This window comes from Anabrus simplex, chromosome 4, assembly GCF_040414725.1.
Source record: "Anabrus simplex isolate iqAnaSimp1 chromosome 4, ASM4041472v1, whole genome shotgun sequence".
Classification (NCBI taxonomy): Eukaryota; Metazoa; Arthropoda; class Insecta; order Orthoptera; family Tettigoniidae; genus Anabrus; species Anabrus simplex.
In genome coordinates, this window is record NC_090268.1 from 56,704,385 (window position 1) to 56,724,450 (window position 20,066).

At 37.7% G+C, this 20,066-nt stretch overlaps 1 protein-coding gene across 6 annotated transcripts in view; it reads right to left on the reverse strand.

Annotated features, from left to right (window-relative positions):
- Gtpx (Glutathione peroxidase homolog with thioredoxin peroxidase activity) overlaps window positions 1-20,066 on the reverse strand; it is an 84,005-nt gene that overhangs the window by 14,879 nt on the left and 49,060 nt on the right. For all 6 annotated transcript variants that reach the window (XM_067145069.2, XM_067145067.2, XM_067145068.2 and 3 more), the window contains exons 3-5: window positions 17,926-18,023; window positions 12,285-12,432; window positions 1,053-1,198 (exon numbers count right to left, since the gene is read on the reverse strand). In XM_067145069.2, coding sequence (XP_067001170.1) covers window positions 1,053-1,198; window positions 12,285-12,432; window positions 17,926-18,023 — 392 coding nt within the window. The remainder of the gene's footprint in view (window positions 1-1,052; window positions 1,199-12,284; window positions 12,433-17,925; window positions 18,024-20,066) is intronic.

A 20,066-nucleotide genomic window follows, 5' to 3' on the forward strand; every position in this document is an offset into this window, starting at 1 on the left:
TTGTACTTCCTTTTCTCCCTTTCCCCAAATCACATCATCTGCAAATACCAAAGTATTCACTTCATCACTACTGATACTCTGTTTTACACGTTTTATGGTTTCATCCATCAATACAATAAACAATAATGGCGACAGTGCACTTCCTTGCTTCAGAACTTTCTTTGTATAAAATGTTTCAGTCACCACTCCTGACTTCTACACTGCTTTTACTCTCATGATACAACATTTTTATCTTGTTAATGATTTTGGTTCATTCCTTTTCCATAGGCATTCCCATACGTGTTTTCTCTTAACTGTATCATAAGCTTTTTCCAAATCCAAAACTACGAAAATGATTTCCTTGTTCCTCTCCAGGTGTTTTTCCATTATTGTTCGCACCATAAACGTCAAGTCTATTGTTCATCTATTCAGTCGAAAGCCATATTGTTCTTTCTCTAACTGTGTTTCTATTATATCCCTCAGTCTTATGTCTATGACTTTCTCCATTATTTTTGTCACCGGTGGTGGGTTGATAATCGGTGGAATCTTTTAATTGACTTGTCAAAAGAAGCTAAGGAACTGACATTTTTGAAGAATTTGATTAAATTTTGTTGTTGTTGTAAAAATTATGTAAAATTTTGTGTTTTATTTCTGGTGAAATTGTGTGATTTTAAAGAATTTTCAGGACTCACAGAAGAGACAATTATTTACTTAATCATTGACTGTTCCTCACAAACCACAAATGCTGCACTGCACAGTTAATGTTGCAGAAAATTTGACTTAGAGTATTTTTTGCTTCAAGGGGGGAAAATTTGCTTTGATATATTGAGAAATTCATGTAACAAATTTCAAGTAATAGAGAAATAAATACACGTGAAGAATAGAACAAATGCCCGGGAAATTTCAGTTACTTCGAGATAATGAAAATTCGAGTAATGGAGGTTCAACTGTACAAGGAAACAGCAAAGTTCAATAAAGCGAGATGCTAGATGAGAAAAATAAATAATCTCATTATTGACAGTGCATCTGCAGTAGTACAACAGGCAATATCACATAACAGCTTTATAACTTACTTTCCCAGAGTTCCACCTTGCTTCATCTTCAAATATTTCCACAGTGGATGAGCACTCTCTCCATTAACATCAATCTTCTCAAACAGATCGAACTTAACATTACGCTTCATTGCAAAGCAAACTATGTCTTCTGAGTTGCCTGGTTCCTATAAACACAAGAAAATCAGAGTTGTCTTAAAATCATGTAAAACTCAGTTAAATAGAACAGTAAATATAGCCTAAAATGAACAGAAAAATGCTAGGAAAGAAAGAATTGTAATCGTTGATAATATGTAATGAAAAATAAAAGGTAAATAAATGACCCAAATTAGTTGGAGAGGGCAACATGTTTCCCTTGTCTGAGAGGGATTCAGCTTGCTCAACTTACACGCATCCCCCTAACCCCCTTCATTATAGAATGTTATGCCATTCAGAAAACAGCATGCAACCCTCTGTGAATAAACCAAGCACCTTCTCAATCCTCTATTTTGAACTATCTTGGAATAATTAAAACGAGTCTAATGTCGCCTTGGTCTCCACCTGCTTCTCTTACCCTCTGGCAGAGTTCATTATTCTCTTAGATAACATATCCTCCCAATTCACCCCACATGACCTCACCATCAAAATTGGTTTATCTCCTCATTTCAAGTATCCTCCTGCCGAAGTTCCTAGCTGTGCAATCATTCTTGCTACCTTCGTCATAGTCATCCAGCTTATGAATATGATATCTTGAGTCCACTCAGCTTTTACTCCTACACAGCCAGTTTGTCTGAAAACACACAAGTGTTAAAGAAAATTTTCTCCAAGTGTTCCCTTCTTTCTCAACTGCGAGTTCACGCCATTAACTTTGCTACATCTTGAACTGATTTCAGTTGCTATACTACCATCCTGGGAGAATACACATCCTAAGTAACTGAAATGACCCACCCGCTCCAGTTTTGCATTTTCTACCAGACACTGAATCCTCTTATGTTTCTTCCCAAACTACATCACTTTAGTCTTGGAAAAAACAATTCTCTTATCATACTCGCTGCATCTCTTTTCATGCTCTAAGATATTAGATCGCAGGTTTTCAACACAGTAAGCAATTATGACTATTTGCAATTTCTCCTTTAACTTAATGTCCACAAAAATATTTTGTACTCTCATGTGTTTAATGAAGATTTGCTGTACATTCAGTTGTAAATAGAACTGCACACTCCCTCCTTACGATATAAAGCGCTCAACAAGGTTTTGAATATTCTGGTTTGGTGCACTTTTTATTTTGCTATGTGTATGTACCTACATCATACATTATTAAAGACATATACATAACAAACAACATGCAGTGAGCTATGCAAAAACAACAGAAACACAACAAAGCACGAAGTTGGTAATGTGGTCTTTTGAACACAAAATTATCGTTCATTGTGCGACCAATTCAGTACTGTGTATAGCCACTTCCAAGCCCCGAGGCATTTTTGAACACAAGGAGGCATACTCAGCGCCATCCAACTTGTTTTGAGGCAGATCTTCTCAGCTTCAGTCAGTTGCTGAATGTTAGCAGGAGGATTAGGATGGTGAACAACTGCTCTCTCCAGTTCAGATCTTGCACATTCAACACAGTTCATATCTACAAAATATGCCAACCACACCATTTGCATTATGTCGTGTGTTTCAAGGAACTGATTGACCACTCTGGCTCGATGGGCATGATTATCATCCACTTGCATAAAGCCCTTGACCACAATGACAGCAAATACTGTAACTACAGGTTGGAAGATGATGTTTCTGTATACCAGACTAGTTACGTTATAATGGGTGGGAATTATAGAGGCATACAACAACCAAACATGATCTCGCCCGAAAACAGGACAGAACTTCCTAGCTGCTGATAGCGCTCTGGATCTCATTATCTCCAGACTCTAATGCTCCTAATGTATGATAGCAAGTTTATGGTGTACTCATAAGATCCTACTGATGCTATGGGCAAGGAGTTGTGCCCACCTCACATAAGCTGCCTATTGTGTGACTTAAGAGCAGCATCTGTCACAAACCACCTCTATATCAGTCCTCAATTGTGCAGCTGATTTTGAACTGTATGATCTGAAAAATCCACTTTGGTGTGATGAACCTCTGAAGATCCTGGCAGAATGAGGTTGCAAGAACAGTGGGCCTACAACGTAATGATAACAAATATTGATCTTCCCTGCAAGTTGTTTAGCATGGGTGTCTCATCCACTGCTGATCAGCAACAATTTGTCTCTCTCTGAACATCTGCCAAACTGAAGAAATCACTCTGACTCACGCAAACATGAGTGGTGACCACCACTTGTTGCCATACTTCTTGCAGAAATGTCATAATTCAAATGCAGTAACAGAAATGAGTACTCTTGCCATATTTACCTTAGTAAAACATGCTGTCTACATGCCATCAACCAAAGAGGTTGGTAACTTTTTCACTAAGGTAAGCAGTAATAGAAATAACAATTACTCACACAATGAAAGGAGTATATTCTTGATTAAGCATGCTGATTACTTTCTGGTGTCAATGTGAAATTTTGAAATATTCTTATCCTTTTCCTTCCTAATTCACCGATTACTACATTGTGGAATCCCTCCTCATTTTCAGCCTGCTTCTGTTTTATCAACATCTTTCAGTGGAGATTAAGGACAGGTGTGAAGGTCTCTTGTCATTTGTTTATTTCAGCAGGTGTATCTGTTGAAATGTGGTGAAAGACCATGTAGCAGCAGCACTTGCAACCAATATGGTGGCAATCATATCCTAAAGCCTAAAAAATTCCTTAATACACAAGTGCAGTAGAAGTCCGCTATAGCGAGTACGGCATATAACGAGAACCTCGGTATAACGCCAATTTTTTGCTGTCCCTTCAAAATTCCTATATCAAACTGTGTATTATCCTTCGGTTACAGCGAGAGCCCCATCACTGACGCATCCATTATTACGAGTGCTAAAGCGTGCGCAACTTTTCCCCGTTACCAATATTTATGCACCCCAGCGATTATGTTACATGCCATCGATTACCTACGGTATCCCTTCCTCGCTGTTTCCACTTACAAGTTCTCTCGTTGACATTCGAAGGCAATGTCGGAGTCGATTAGTAATAGCCGTCGACTGCTGTTCCGTAAAGAAAATTTGAAATGAAAGAGGACATTTTCGTAATTAATGCGTAAATAACATGTCTAATAACTGTTAACTCATTAAAAATAAAGGCTGACTAAATGATCGCTTAATTTTAATGTTAAATACTGCAATTAAGTAAAAATGGGATAACCTCGAGATATGGCAGAGTGCATAAATTATTTCAGAGGTTAGTTTATATTTTCTCGCATCTGGTTAAATACTGGCGCTTGAAGCGTGTTTTCATCATAAGTTAGGATAGGTGACGCTGTTTGAATAAGAAAACTGAAACGTTTGCCACAAAATGCAATCAATAATTTTCAGTACAGTAGGCTATACAGTAGTTTTCTCACTATGTGCACTTTCGAGCTCTCTCGTTGAAATTTGAAGGCGATGTTGGAGTCTATTAGCAATACCCGTCGACTGCTGTAATCTGAAGAAAATTCAAAAAGAAAGAGGATAACACATTTTCGTAATTAATGCTTAAATAACGTGGCCGATAGCAGTTGTTTTAACTCGTTAGAAATAAAGGCTGAAGTTTAGTAAGAATGTGATACACCTTAGATTTTGGCAGAGTACATCACTGATTTCAGAGGATAGTTCATATTTTCTCACGTCTAGTAACATTTCAGAAAGGCTATTCACATGTTAATTTTTAGTGAGGAGGTTATCATTTCTCTACATGCATTACAAATATGTTTTCATGATACATATACGGTTAGGCTAAGCAACGCCGTTTGAAGAAGAAATCTTGAAATGTTTGCCACAGAGGCCTCTGAGTGATACCGCATTTCTCCGAATCTAAGACATCGTTTTTTCTCCGAATTCATGCGAAAGAAATCAGAGGTTGTCTTGCATTCCCGGTCTAACAGTGACGAATACCACTGGCAAACTACGATGGTAACCAGGCTGCTTCTTTTCACTCTCGCACGCGCACGTATACACAAAACTCGTCCGCAATAAACAACCGTCTCTTTATTATACATCGCTAGCCGCGACAACCGGTTGTACAAGCCTGTGTGTAACGTCACTGGATCTTGGGAAATAGTGAAGAGAGAATGACGTTCTATTAGCCTCTACAGAAACGTTTCTCAAATCTGCAGAATGGCATCAAGACTGCGAGTCTTTGAATTCTTAGAAAGGCCACGGCTACTCAGTGGCAGAGTTATAACGCGTCTACTGTACCTGACTCTTGGTAAAATTAAGTTTTATTGACAGCAGGAACATTTTCATGATGGATAGTCGTTTTGTAAAGATACGCAAAACAGGTATTCCTGTCAAACTAACAACGGGTTCTCGTCGATATTATGATGCCAATCTTAAGTTAATGGTCATTAAACATTCGAAAATGTAGAATAATTGTGCATAGGCCTAACTAAAGCCAATATTTGACGTTAGCGTGAAGACAAAGATAGCTTAAAAAATGCGTACTGTACAAAAAATGCGACAAGGACGCTTTAAAGAAGTCGAAGATGAAATTGTGAGGTATGTGCACGAAAAACTCAAGGGCAGAATGGCCATGCCGTGGAGCAATAAACACTTTCCTTGACCTTCAACGTCCGCGATTAGGCCTATACATTGCTAACTGCTGAAGTTAGCCGAACCCGGCAAGCAAGATGTGCGCGTAGTGGTTGCCGGTTATATCTGAGGCTGAGTAAAAGTAACAGTTTTATAAGCAGCAAGAATATTTTCCTGATGGATCGTCGTATTGTAGAGACACATGGAATAGGCATTGCCAGCAAATTTTCAACGGGTTTTCTTCGGTATTACGGTCCCAATTTTAAGTTAATGGTCATTAAACCCACATAAATAAAGAATAATTGTGCAGCCGAAAAAAAGAAAAAAAAAGAAGGCATAACGAAAGCCAATGTTCGGCGTCTAAAATGCGTACTGTACAACAAACGCATTCATATGGTCTTACAAAGCACATTTTGAGCCCGATTTACATTTTTGAAGGAAGAAGTGGGGTTCGACTTGGATTCAGAGAAATACGGTACTACAGTATAATATTTTCAGAATGAAATTAAACTCAAACTTTCACGAAAAATAACAAACAAGTAAGCCGTAGTGTGGATATCATACGCGGAAACGCACGTCTTGAACAAACCAATTGCCTTTTCATACCGATTTTAACGTGTACGGGGGTTCCTCCGACTTTTATACAAAAATCGGGTATAACGACAATCCGCTATAACAAGTAAATTTTTTGCTGTTATGAATTCTCGCTATAACGGACTTCTACAGTAATTTCAAGATGCCCATTGGCAAATATTCATTTGTGGAGCTCGCTTCTACTACCAGGTGCCATTTCTTGATGGATACAGTATTTTTGTATCAGTCAGGCCAGAGAAAAATGTAACATCCAACCAAGTCCCAGCCTCATCCATGTTTGAACATGGAAGCCGCTGAGGTATGGATGGTGCAGAGTAATGACAATCAAAGCACGACCAGTACATCTGGATGTTACGAAAGATGTTACTCACAGGGTCAGTTGTGTGGGTAGAAAACTCTGTTTTAGTAAAGAAAATGCTTTGTATGGGTACTAATTACTTCTTCTACTTTCGTCAACTAAATGAAAAACAGTCAATTATCCAATTTACGAACCTAATTTGTATATGGTGGCACATAATCAGTAACCCAATCATCACAGTGCATTTTATGGGGCTGTCACTTTTTTTCTGTAAGCTAGTAATTTCTACAGATATTACAGATTTGCACCGACATCTGTGAAAACCAGAAATCGTCTACCAATTTCTCCGTTGTAAAAGTCTGTATCTGATAACTGTTGACTATTAAGAATGTGCAGATGTATCACTGGTCTCAACATTGCTGCAATGAATGAGAAATTTTCTATTTCCTTCTTTACAGGTATCTTAATTTTTTTTTTTACTGTGGCAATACTATCGATCGAATCATTTTGCACGTATCATGACAATTCTGAGAAAATAGTGGCTCTTCGAAAATGGTTCTCTAAATTTTGGAATATTTTCTCAACAATGACAGGAGCTCAATATAATTTCCTCTGTTAGCGGGGTCTACATCTTTCACAGGTCCTCTGATAGGCCAAGAAAATTATAACTTCAATTAAACATCACATACCTCGTCTATTATTTTAAACTTTTCCTTTATGCTTAAAATTGTCTTCTGTTTAACTTGCTGTTCTAGCTGGTAGTTAATTCTTGTGGAACCAAATGTTGCAAGGCATTTCAGATGGATCGTACATGGTTTTGTGATTGCTAATGATGCTGCTGCTGCTGCTGCAAACCTTTCAATAAAACAATGTGAATTGTTCCAAGATTCATTTGAAAACAATAATACAAACTAGTCAACTTTAAAATGGCGAGCGTATCTGTTAGTTGTACAGTTTTTGCATTTGGTAAGACAGGAATTAGTCTTCCATTTGAAATCAATTTTTATTATTTTTACAGCTTCGCACTCCGAACACTGACAACTACTTCTGTTGCCCTTCCAGTGTGCATCAGCACTCCTTTCTTCTCCCGCTCTCCCAATTCCGGAAGCCAGCACTCTTTCCTTGTCGTGGGGAAGGAATTGTGTCAACGCATTTTTCTTCTCACTTTCCAGTACGAAATTGAATGCAAAGAAAGCTTTATTCTGAACAGGTACATCTCTGACTTAGTCCCGTATTTATTTACGTAATCCTATAAGTAAGATGCAAATATTTTGTACTTATGTGATACAAAGTGTTAATTTGTAGAACGACACATACATAATTATGAAAATCTTAACAGAAGAGACAGACAATAATTCTTACAGCTAGTCAATGGTGTATGAATATTTACTTTTATTTCATAATTTTATTAATCAAAGCAGTTGAACATGGCTTTCTTTTTCAATTAAGGCCGTAATTCATGACAACAGCACACAAGAAAAGATAATGGTGATGATATTTGTTGTTTGAAGGGGCTAGGTCATCAGCCCCTAATGATACGAGGTGCAACGAAATGAAATGATAATTAAAACTTCAAAAATGTATCCACTGACTAGAATCTAAAATGAATGATGATGAAAAAATGATCATGAATCCAAAACAATACGTGGATCCGATTCACAATGCCTTATTTTCTGGGATGATGCTTGTCCAAAGGGGTCTAAAATCCAGGTCAGCAGCCCCTCATAGTAGTACTAATCACTGGTAAAGCAGAACCATGATGTTTCTCCTATAGTAGAACTAATCACAGGTAACGAAGAATCATGGTGTTCCTCACATGGTGGTACTAATCAGAGGTAATGTAGACCCAGGGTACGTCACACATAACGACACTATTCACAGGCAACACAGACCCATGGTGTTCCTAAAATAAGGGTACTACTCACAAGCAACAAAGACCCACTCTGTTCCTCACAAAGGTCTTTTCACGGGCGCCAGCTAGATCCGTAGTGTTCCTCATATAGTGGTACTAATACTAATTACAGGCAACGTATACTCGTGGTGTTGCTCTCATAGTGGTACTCATCACAGGTGTTGCTAACATAGTGATACTAATCATAGGCAATGTAGACCCACGTTGTATCACACATTATGGCACCACACACCCATGGTGTTCTTCATATAATGGTACTACTCTCATAGAAATCCTCCCCGATGATACTAATCACAGACCCACCTGGAAGCAGTAGTGGTACGAATTCCTCAGGGAGTAGTGATTATTGCTCTAAAATGGAGCACAACCAGGCACATGTAGTAGTACTAATCGCAAGTAAAGTCGACCCAGGGTGTTCATCGTGTAATGGTACTAATCACAGATCGTCTCATGGTTCCAAAAGTATAATCCCTTGGTCGCTCCTTTTTTCGCCTCTTACGACAGGCAGGGGATACCTTGGGTGTATTCTTCATCAGCGTCCCCCACCCACAGGGGGTAAAAAAAAAAAGTATCTGATGCTTCGAAGAATAAAGTACTGGACAAAGAAAGATAAGAGCCACAAAGGGCACGAAAATGAAAGACTCCCTTGGCCTTAAATGCTCTAAATACTGTTGAGGTTGGAAAAGAACAAAAGTTGACTAAGGGAGGTTGGACAGGATAGATGAAAGTGAGGAGCCTGGCATAAGTAAGTGGAAACAATGCCATGACTCAGCTGAGGGCCCCGTGGTCATCAACCTATGCTCCCAAAACTGTGCCCCTCTTATGATAGGCAGGGGATACTGTTGGTGTATTCTTTGTCTGCATCCCCCACCCCTGACCATTTCCAATTTTTGTAATTGTAATATGTACAGCAATCATGAATAAAGTTACTTGCAATATTATTATCATCAAATGTATCATTATAAAATTAATTTCAAAATTCTAAAAACAAGACTCCACATTTATACAATATATACAAACAGAAAAAATACCTCCCTCTTCTGCTCTATACAAGACCTGTAGCCCATCAAAAAAATAATCTTATGGGGCATTCTTCTTTAACGTGGTGTACTGTTTCAACTGCACCACAGCCACAGAGATTGTCCCTGCAGAAACCCCACTTGAACTTCAGATGTTTGCATATTCCTTGACCAGTCCAGTAACAGTTTAGCTGAACCCATATCAATCTTAGTTGATGGAAACTAGGCATTTCAGTAAATGGATTGCTGATTAGTTCATGGTTATGTAGCTTCAGCCATTCTCTGTCCATTTGACCTTAGGGTCAAATCCAATTTCCAGCAGCTGTTTTTAATTTTTTTTGTTTGATAATGGCTTTACATCGCACCGACACAGATAGGTCTTATGGCGATGATGGGATAGGAAAGGCCTAGGAGTTGGAAGGAAGCGGCCATGGCCTTAATTAAGGTACAGCCCCAGCATCTGCCTGGTGTGAAAATGGGAAACCACGGAAAACCATCTTCAAGGCTGCCAACAGTGGAATTCGAACCCACTATCTCCCGGATGCAAGCTCACAGCCGCACGCCCCTCACCGCACGGCCAACTCGTCCGGTTGTTTTTCCCTTATAAGCCAGTCTTCTGGACCTTAGCCCTTAACAGATAAGACCAAAGATCCATATGTACAAGGATGGAATCACCTTCATTTTCTCCACTTCTTCAGAATGGCTGCTTTTATGTGGAGATGGAAGGGATAGACGTTCGAGAGAAATGAGAGCCAATTCAATTCTTACCCTATCACTAGCAGCCCTTAAAACTAACTTACTGGTGTGCCTGCTGCCAAACCAAACAGGAGAACAGTACTCTGTGGCAGAATAAACAAGGCAAGGGTTGCTCCACGAAGCACCAGTGTATCTGCTCCCAAAGTTATGCCTGTCTGTTTCCTGACAAGGTATAAGGCTGTACATCCCGTGCAGTGGCTCTGGAATGTTAAGACTGTCTCTGGGGTTATTGTGTGTTCGTATTATCTGTCCATAGACTGGTTTGATACAATTTTCCATGCCATCCTATCCTGTCCTAACCTTTTCATTTCTACATAACTAATACATCCTACATCTACTGCTATCTGTTTATTATATTCATGCCTTGGTCTAACACTATCATTCTTACTGCCTAAACTTCCTTCAGAAATTAACTCAACAAGTCCTAGGTGTCCTATCATTCTATCCCTCCTCCTGTTTGCCTCTCACCAATTCAAATCGGTCTTGCTTCATTTGTGTATCGATCTACCCATGTCATCTTCACCATTCTTTGGTAATACCACATTTCAAAAGCTTCAATTCTCTTTCTTTCTGAGCTAGTTATCATCCATGTTTCACTTCCATTCAATGCCATGCTCCAGATGAAAATCTTCAAAAACATCTTTCTAATTCCTGTGTCAGTGTTTGAAGTAGACAAATTTCTTTTCTTAAGAAAGGCCTTCCTTGTTTGTGCTAGTGTGCATTATTCCCCCCCTTACTTCTGCCATCATTGGTTACTCTGCTACCCAATTAATATAATATTTCCTACATCAACTGACCTGGTTTGATAGCATTCCATTACTTTTGTTTCAAATTTATTTATTTTCATCTTGTACTCCTTCTCCAAGACTGTGTCCATAGCATTCAGCAATTTCTCCAGATCTTTTGCATACACAAATAAAATAACAATATCATTGACAAATCTCAGTTTTGATTTCCACTCCTTGGATTGTGATTCCCTCTCCAAATTCCTCTTTGATTTCCTTTTCTACCCGTTCTAGATATTCTTGAAGACTTTGTTTATGGATCCACCTTTTGATAAATAAAATACCAACACTCAAATCACGTGATAAACTTAGTTTAGTTTATCAGCGCCAACACAAAGATTGGATAGATGGCAACGGCAAATTTATGTTTTAGTGAAGGTTGGTTTGAGGCATCATTTCATGAATTATTCCTGAAGCTAGCCATTAGATTCTCTTCACTCTTCACATTTGTTCAAAGTTCTGCTGAAATACGAGACTACAATATCATCAGCATACTGGAACATACAGCACAGCATGTATTGAAAGGTGGACAAAAACAAAAATTCTTCCAGAATTAAAAACCAAAAATTTGTCAAAACAATACAAAACGGTCATGAAGGTTATAGTATGCAATGTTCTAGATACCAGTATCAACTTATAAATCTCATTTTTGTCCCATACTGGCATCAACTCAACTAAGGTTAGGTTGAAGGAAGAATTCCATCTTCCAATACTTGTTTGTGTTTTACTGCTAGTCTAATCTAATTAATTATGAAATATATTCCAGCTTAAAATATAATTAAATTTAAAAAAAAAAACTATGTTTCATTCCTAATGTGGAAATATTCAGCAAAAAAAAGGGTACAAAAATTGGCATAAATGAAATAAAAACACTGATGATGATGATGATGATGATGATAATGATGAGATAAAACATTCCTTTGAGTTAAAACACTCAACAAGTCCATGTTCAAGTTTGAGATAAAAATCTGATGTAAGGGATCTTCTTTCTTCAGAATGCTGGACTATTTAAAATTCATACTTCTCCAGAAATCTATAAACAGCAGAATCAATTTTCTACATACAGCAATCATAAGACTAAGATGCTCTATGAAGACTCAGTCACAAAAGGCATTCTATCCAGATTACACAACACAGTGATGAAAAAAGAAAGCAATTAGTATGCCATTAAAGAACAATTCGAGCATGTCTTTCATTTAATATGTTTCGTGTAGTGGTCCTTTTTGACAGGAATAAAATATGCACCATACCTGATGATTAAACTGGTTGCAAGGAAATCCCAGAATTCGTAACCCTTTACTTTCAGCATATTTCTCATGCAATTCAACCAGTTCCTTATAATTTGTAGCTGTTAACCCACACTCTGAAGCAACATTCACTATGATGCAGACATGACCTCTGAAAACAAATACATATTTCTTTTCAAATCACTACAAAATGAAGAGGACAAGGAAATGATATCACAAATATAGAAGCTGGTCACTTTATGCCACAATACACAAATATACAAATTACCACTCAGAAATACATACTGTATCTTACATCAAGCAAATAATGCAACAAAAACCTGATATTTTTCTTGAAATGCCAAGAAATAATACAGATTTTTAAAAGTTTAATTCCTTTGTTATAAACGTATGTTTAACAATCTTTAGAGTAAATGGCTTAGGTCACCTTTAATTACAGTATACTTGTGCCTGAATAGAAAATATCCCAAAACCTAAATTCTTGTGCTCAGGCCAACTTCAGTGATAGGTTACAAAAGGAAAGTGGATAAATTAATTCTGATACATTACGCAATGATTTGGAACTATGAAAGAAAATACACAGATGACAACAAGACATACAGGAATGTAACAAACTAATTAGATAAAGGTCATGAAGAGCTTCTGAAATAAATAATAACCCAACAACTTATGACCAAGAATTGGGGATTTTAAATGCACAAGAAGTTTATGAAAATGAGAACAGAAATGAATAACAGAACAGATGTTTCAAGATGACTTGACTCAAAGGTGGGCTGAATATACACAGCCAAGTTATACAATACAAACAGATCGGGTCCACTCCCAAAGCTTTTTGTCAGACTAACAGAATCACCACTAAGGCCTTTGCTTCTGTAATTTTCAAGATTCTTCACCTCGACTCAAAATCTACCCCCATCGAAACCATGGAGACTGCTCTAAGAAACACTACTCCTATAACTTTTCCCATACTGGAGGGGTCATGAGTGCCAACTGAGTCACGTATGTGGATCTGGCCTCGTTTTATGGTCAGATGTCCTTCCTGATGCCAACCCTATGTGGAGGGATGTATTCTCTATCGTGTGTTCTGTGGTGGTTAATACTGTGATGTGTTGTATGAATATGAAGAAGAATGTATTGGGACAAACATCTAGTAACCAAGGTGTAGGAATTAACCAAACACAGTTAAAATATCCAGTCCAGTTGGAAACTGAAGCTGGGGCCCTCTGAATTGAAGGCAAGTACGCTGACAAGAAGCTGTACGTAGACTGCTCGAAGAACTAATAACATACAAATTCCAGTGGAAGAACTGCCCTTGTTTTTTAATGCAGTAGCCTACTCATTTTTATATCCCTGTCAATATGACTGAAAAGGCATAACAGCACAAACAAGTGGAATGTAAATTTACTTCCTAAAATAAAAACACAATCTTAATGCATCCTCTAGTATCTGTTCCACAATTTCTAGCTTCTTACCCTACACCGAACAATTCTGTTATTGCACATTAGCGTATTCAAAAGTCTACCATTATCCCTTTTTTGCCTTATTCACTCCAACATCTTATTAGACTCAATATTGAAAAAGAAAAATGGTATTTTATATTTTCAAAGACTTTTAATTAATCAGTAACATCTGAATACAATACTAATATACATCAAATGCTTGAATATGATCTTGAAAAACAAAACGGTAAATGAAATCCAATGTTAAATTTAAAAATACTGTATAACAGTAACATTACTAAATATCCCATGTCAAGATATTTAAACCTGTCACATGTACTTCAAAAATAAGAAGTGAACCACAATATGACCTGAAATACAGAAACAAATATAGTACAAACACTTCCATACTTCAAACATGGTATAAAACAAACTGTCTATCATTACTACCAATGCATATTTGACATTGAATAGTTCAACATTCAAACAACTCAGTATATATGCACAACGAAATTCTCTTATACTAAACTCCGCAAAATCTCAGGCAATCATAATTGGAACACGAAAACTGCTGGACTGCTCAAACAATATTGCAATCCCGCCTATCCTACTGAATGGTAACATTATTCCCTACAGTAAAACAGTTAAAAATCTCGGCGTAATTATGAATTAAACACTTGATTGGTCTGATCACACGAAAACCATCTGTAAAAGGATTTTTGGAGCACTTCACCCTCTTAAACAGCAAAGGGATGTACTTCCATTTGAGCTTAAGGCCAAACTAATACAGACACTGGTTCTCCCTATTCTTGATTATTGTGACGTTCTAGTTAATATGACAAGAGAAGAAACACTTAAACTTCAACGAGCACTTAATTCCTGCCTGCGATTTATTTACAATATTGGGTACAATGTTCATATTACCCCATACTATCAGGCTCTCTCATGGCTGAAGCCTGATAAACGTCGGCAGCTACACATTTTAACGATGGTGTTTAGAGTACTAGCGGAAAGTCAGCCACTGTATATTTCTTCTAAATTCACCTTTTTATCATCAGTTCACAACTTAAATACACGTTCCAGATCCTCTCTTTCTATTCCAGTGCACCGCACAAATAAAATTAATAGATCGTTTGTAGTGACCGGCGCCAGATTATGGAATTCCCTGCCAGTTCAGGTCAGAGAAACTAGCTCTTTACAAAGATTTAAGGTCAACTACCAAGACTACCTTTAAATGTAATATGCAGTTCGTCAACAAGCCTAGAAATGATACGAAAGAAATATGTATGAAACATTGTGAAGTAATTACATGAACTAAAGGAGTTGATTTCCTTTTTGCACCATGTCACAGTACAGTACAATGTCATATCCTAAGGACAGAGCAGGCTGGGGACTGGAAAGGGTTCGACGCACAACTATTTGACACAATGACACCAATATGAATGGCCTTTTGCTGAGCTAAGGTATATTAAAATCACCAAGCAAATTATACAAAAATATGTACAAAAGTTTACACAGTTATGAGTGAGTAACTTTCTCTTCTTAACAAGGGAACTCCCTAATCTGATTACACTTCTGAAGAAGTCTTTGGTTCCCTGTGTCTCTTAAAGTCTGTTTTAGTAGGGGAGTCCGGTGCCTTGGGGTCTACCTGAGACTTGTTCTCACACAAAACTGTCGCTTCGGTGACATCAATCATTACGATGGATTGCGAAAGCACAAGAAGAAACCCACTTAAGTGGCAAATGCAGCGCATCAATGCGGTCTCATTAGGAGGAAAAAATTTTAGTAGATACTTATCTTCCGAGAAGGATGAGCTTCTTGTGGCATCTTCTTTCTTCTGTCATCTGGCTTCATTTGCACTCACAGGCACTCAATGAATCTTAACACTCCACAATGCTCTTACCGTTAAGGGAATGCAGTTCTTTCAGGCTCTATATCCGTCTCTATGTCTCTAGATTCTCCTCACCGTATCACATACTCTTCTCTGTAGCAGGCTGCCTTCACCTGTTCATACTGAGCTCTAAGATTACTGTCAGGTTAACTCTGTGGCTACCGAGCCTAGTAGTCCTGTATGTCTTGGAGTCTTACTCTACTGTGTATGAGGTTACTACAACCGCTCACCTTTATCCGTGGATACCCGAAACCAACTGTCGATACTACGTCTGACCACTCCCCTCTTTCTTGTTTGAGACTATTCCCGTATAGTTCGGAAGTGTACTATTCTTGACTTTCCCTTGAACTATTTTTTGCAAAGTCTATCACGAAGTTTATCATACGAAACACTGAACACTTTCACTTTTTCTAATTATGTATTCTACTAAGACACTGTCATAGGTCTTGGGGTTGATTTTCCTTTCTTTACATAGTTTGTCATACTGAGAGGTCGCGGTTCGACTCTCGTTCGAACCGCTCGCCCTTCTGTACGCAGATGGTGGGATGCGTCTTGTCAGAGTCATGACAACAACTTTGTTAATTTGAATGCTTTTAATTCAAATGTGTGAATAATTTGAACTTTTCTCATGGTCTCTTGATATTCCTATAAAACACAATATTTAAAATGTGTGCTTAATTTGAATAATATATTGTTTAATTTGAAGTAAAAATATCATAGTAGTTCATATTTTCAAAAAAATGAAGGTTAAGGATAGAGTATACATCTGTGTCGTTATGCTGTTGTTACTAGCGCACTCACTGTATTATTTTTTTAAAATACACTACAGTAATGTACACTACTTTTGTTTAAACTGAAGCACTTGCAGTACAGTGTGGTGCATCACAATAACTGCTTTTGTTTTTCACTACACCACTGAGGCCAGTCTGGTACACTTCAATTGTGAAATATATTGTGTTACTGAAAATGAAAGCTGGGAACATAGAAATGAACACAAAATAGACACACACACACACACACACAAAAAAAAGTGAACAAACCACATTTTCATACACGGCCATCTTCAAACAGATTAGTTTGCTCGTCAATTCCAGTTCTTCTACATCCAGAATAAACAAGCTTGTGGGGGGCTGAGAAGAAATTGATGTAGAAAAACTGGGAATGATGAGGAGAGAGCCAATCTGTTTGAAGATGGAACTGTATGAAGAAGAGGAAACTGTCCTTGTCCTTTTGTGTTTTCTTTCTATTTCTTCCTCTTACCACATTGACCTGTCATTGCATTTGTCCTATTTTTAACATATCTTTCTTGAAGCCTGGCCAGGCACACATATAAGGAGGCGATCTTGATGGTAACGACGAGTTATTGTTTAGTAGAGTTATGGTGTAGCAGGTTATACTTGTGACCACGTGTTGTGACATGCTTTTAAGCAGTCTTATGTTTCAACTGTGTTTTAAGGTTGCAATCTCCATGTACAGTGACAGGCAATTGTCAAAATGGCAGTTTGTGACAGCAGTGATTAAGGTTGTGTGTGTGTTTAGTTTGTAAATCGATGTGAATAAATAACTGTACCAACTGACAGCATTTCGTGTGCGTCTTTGTGGATACATCAGCATTTGACTCACTTCTCTCTTATTTATGACATGTCTCCGGACTATACATCATGATTGGCAGGATATAGGTTTTATACAAGTCCTTACCTTTCTCCCAATGTTTCACCATTAACTGACGGAGGGGAAAAAATTACGTCTATCGTTCCTCTATTACTTCGGAATCCATGCTGTTGTTCCTCAAATTGGGGTTCTAGGAATTTCCTCAATCTTTTTTCTATGATCTTTTCCATTATCCAAGGCAATGTGATAGTAGTGTGATTCCTCAGTAGTTGGTGCACTTCTTTTTACTTCCTTTCTTGAACAATGGTATTATAATTCCCTTTTTCCATGCATCCAGTACTTTATTCTCTTTCCATATCACCCCCAGTATCCAATGTAACCACTGTATTCCATGGATTCCAGCTGCCTTAATCATATCCACTGTCAGCTCATCTACTCCTGCCACCTTCCCACCTTTCATCTGTTTTAGGGCATTTTTAGTTTCTGCCCAAGAAATTGGATACTGTTCTTCCTCTACTTCAATGACTTCAGTGTCTCTTTTTAATAATGAGAATAAAATTCTATTTAATGCTCTGCCAAAATGTAAGATAATATACAGAATAATGCTGAGGGCTTAACACATCTCAGATTGTTCTTAATAAGAAAATTTATTAAGCCAAGACAAACTACTTTTTTTTATCACTAAAGTGTTTTTATGTCATACCTGTATTTCTCCAGTGAAACTTCCTGACCATTTATGTCTCGAGCTGTGAATTCATAAATAGATTTTGCATTTTTCCAATCAACTTCAGCAGGGGCTGTCTGTAAAAGACACAAGCATGTACAGTAGTATGTGATCAAGTTAGTAAATTAAAACTGTACATTGTTTAATAACAATATATTTTCTATTCAATAATTTCCAATGACAAAAGCAATTTTAATAGATCCACACATATTCGGCAGCAAAACAAATGTGTACATAATATCCTGCAATATTTTATATGCCAGCAATGTATGTAAAATAACAAGAGCTCAACAGCAGATAGTTCAGAAGTGTAATCTTGTTGGTTAAAGCCTTAATGAAAATAAAAGAACATGATTATAGCAAGTAATTTTTAAGACCAAAGAATCAATATGCAAAGATTTGCTTTTCCTACCAGCATACACACCAGTACTCCTGCTAGAACTTATTGGGAGTACACTAATGCCTTAAACTGCACTAGAACTCATTTTTTCCAATACAGATAAATATAATTAAATTGGCAATTCAACACTGAAATGTCATAAATTTTAAGATTATATAATTCATTTATAAATGAGGAATATATAACGTGGCAAGCAAAGAATAACTTATCAATGTAAAGCTGAGAACATTTCCACATGGATTTTCTATATGTAGTAACTTACATGGAAATATTATACAGTAGTCTCATAAAACTCTTGGCAGCAAACTTGGTAATGGAAACAATATTTGTTTCAAGTAAATTATAAATTAATGTGTTATTGATTTGAGTACTGGTAAATACTGCTGAGCTGATAATGCCTACAGGCAAGAAAGCATGCATAAGGAATACTGCAGTATTTTTACTCTATTCACTCATACTCCAGAGTGAATGTCAGTATTCTGAACATTCATGACAGCTGACTCTTTCCGAAGTAACTCACAAAATCACAAACGTATATCAATACAAAAAGACAAATGACCCGATCTTAACTAGATACTCAAAATACTTTGCCAGAAAAATGTTGATTTCCTCATCCTAATTTGATAAGCAAGATTACTACATGAAGTTAGACTACCTGGAAAAGCCACGGACTCTGTATTGATTTCAATGCATGAAATGTAGATGCAGAAGAGGCAAAAGAGTAAACTACAATAATAGTAAATTATAAAAGCACTCAGCTGTTTCAAAGAAGTTTACACTCTGATTTTAGAAAGGGCTAAAAGACTGTGGCCAGCCTTGTGGTGTAGGGATACTGTGTCTGCTTCTTACCAGAAGTCACAGGTTTGATTCCTGGATCATCCAAGGATTTTAATCATGGACTGAGAACTGCAATGGGCTTCACTCAGCCTCATGAGACCAAATGAGGACCTGTCTCCGATGAGAGACAGTAGACTGAATCAAGAAAGCCAAGCAATATGGCTGAGGATGAAGTCATATCAGCTAATCACCTCAGATCTGCATTTAGGGTTGTCACCAATAGCTAACTTAAGTATGATATTAATAAATTTCAAATACACTGGAAATTTATCGAACACCTCCCTTGGTAAATTACTCTTCCTATCAATAAGTATTTGGCCCAATATATCCTCTTGAACTCTAACTTTTTATTTTATGATCCCTCCTACTAAGTCCTACCAGACCAAAGTTTGCACCATTTTCATCAAACTGTATACACCGATCAGCCAGAACATTATGACCACCTACGATATAAACCCGTCCAGGCGACAGCAGCGCCACCTGACGAGGAATGACTGCTAGTCACACACACACACACGGTGCATGTAGTATCAGTGAGTGTGCTGTCCATATATAGAATTGGGAAGCCGCGCGATCTATCTGAGTTTGACCGAGGACAGACTGTGATGGCTCAGAGGCTCGGCATGAGCATTTCGGAAACTGCACTATTTGTCAGGTTTTCGAGGAGTGCTGTGGTAAGTGTCTTCAACAAGTGGCAAAACGAAGAGGAAACCATGTCCAAATGTCGAGGGGTTGGACAGCCACCCCTTGTTACAGATGTCGGACATCGTAGGATGGGCAGACCAGTAAAACAGGACAGGCGGCAAACTGTGGTGGAACTAAACATCAGACTTTAATGCTGGGCAAAGTACAAGTGTGCCTAAACACACCAGTGTTCTCCCTA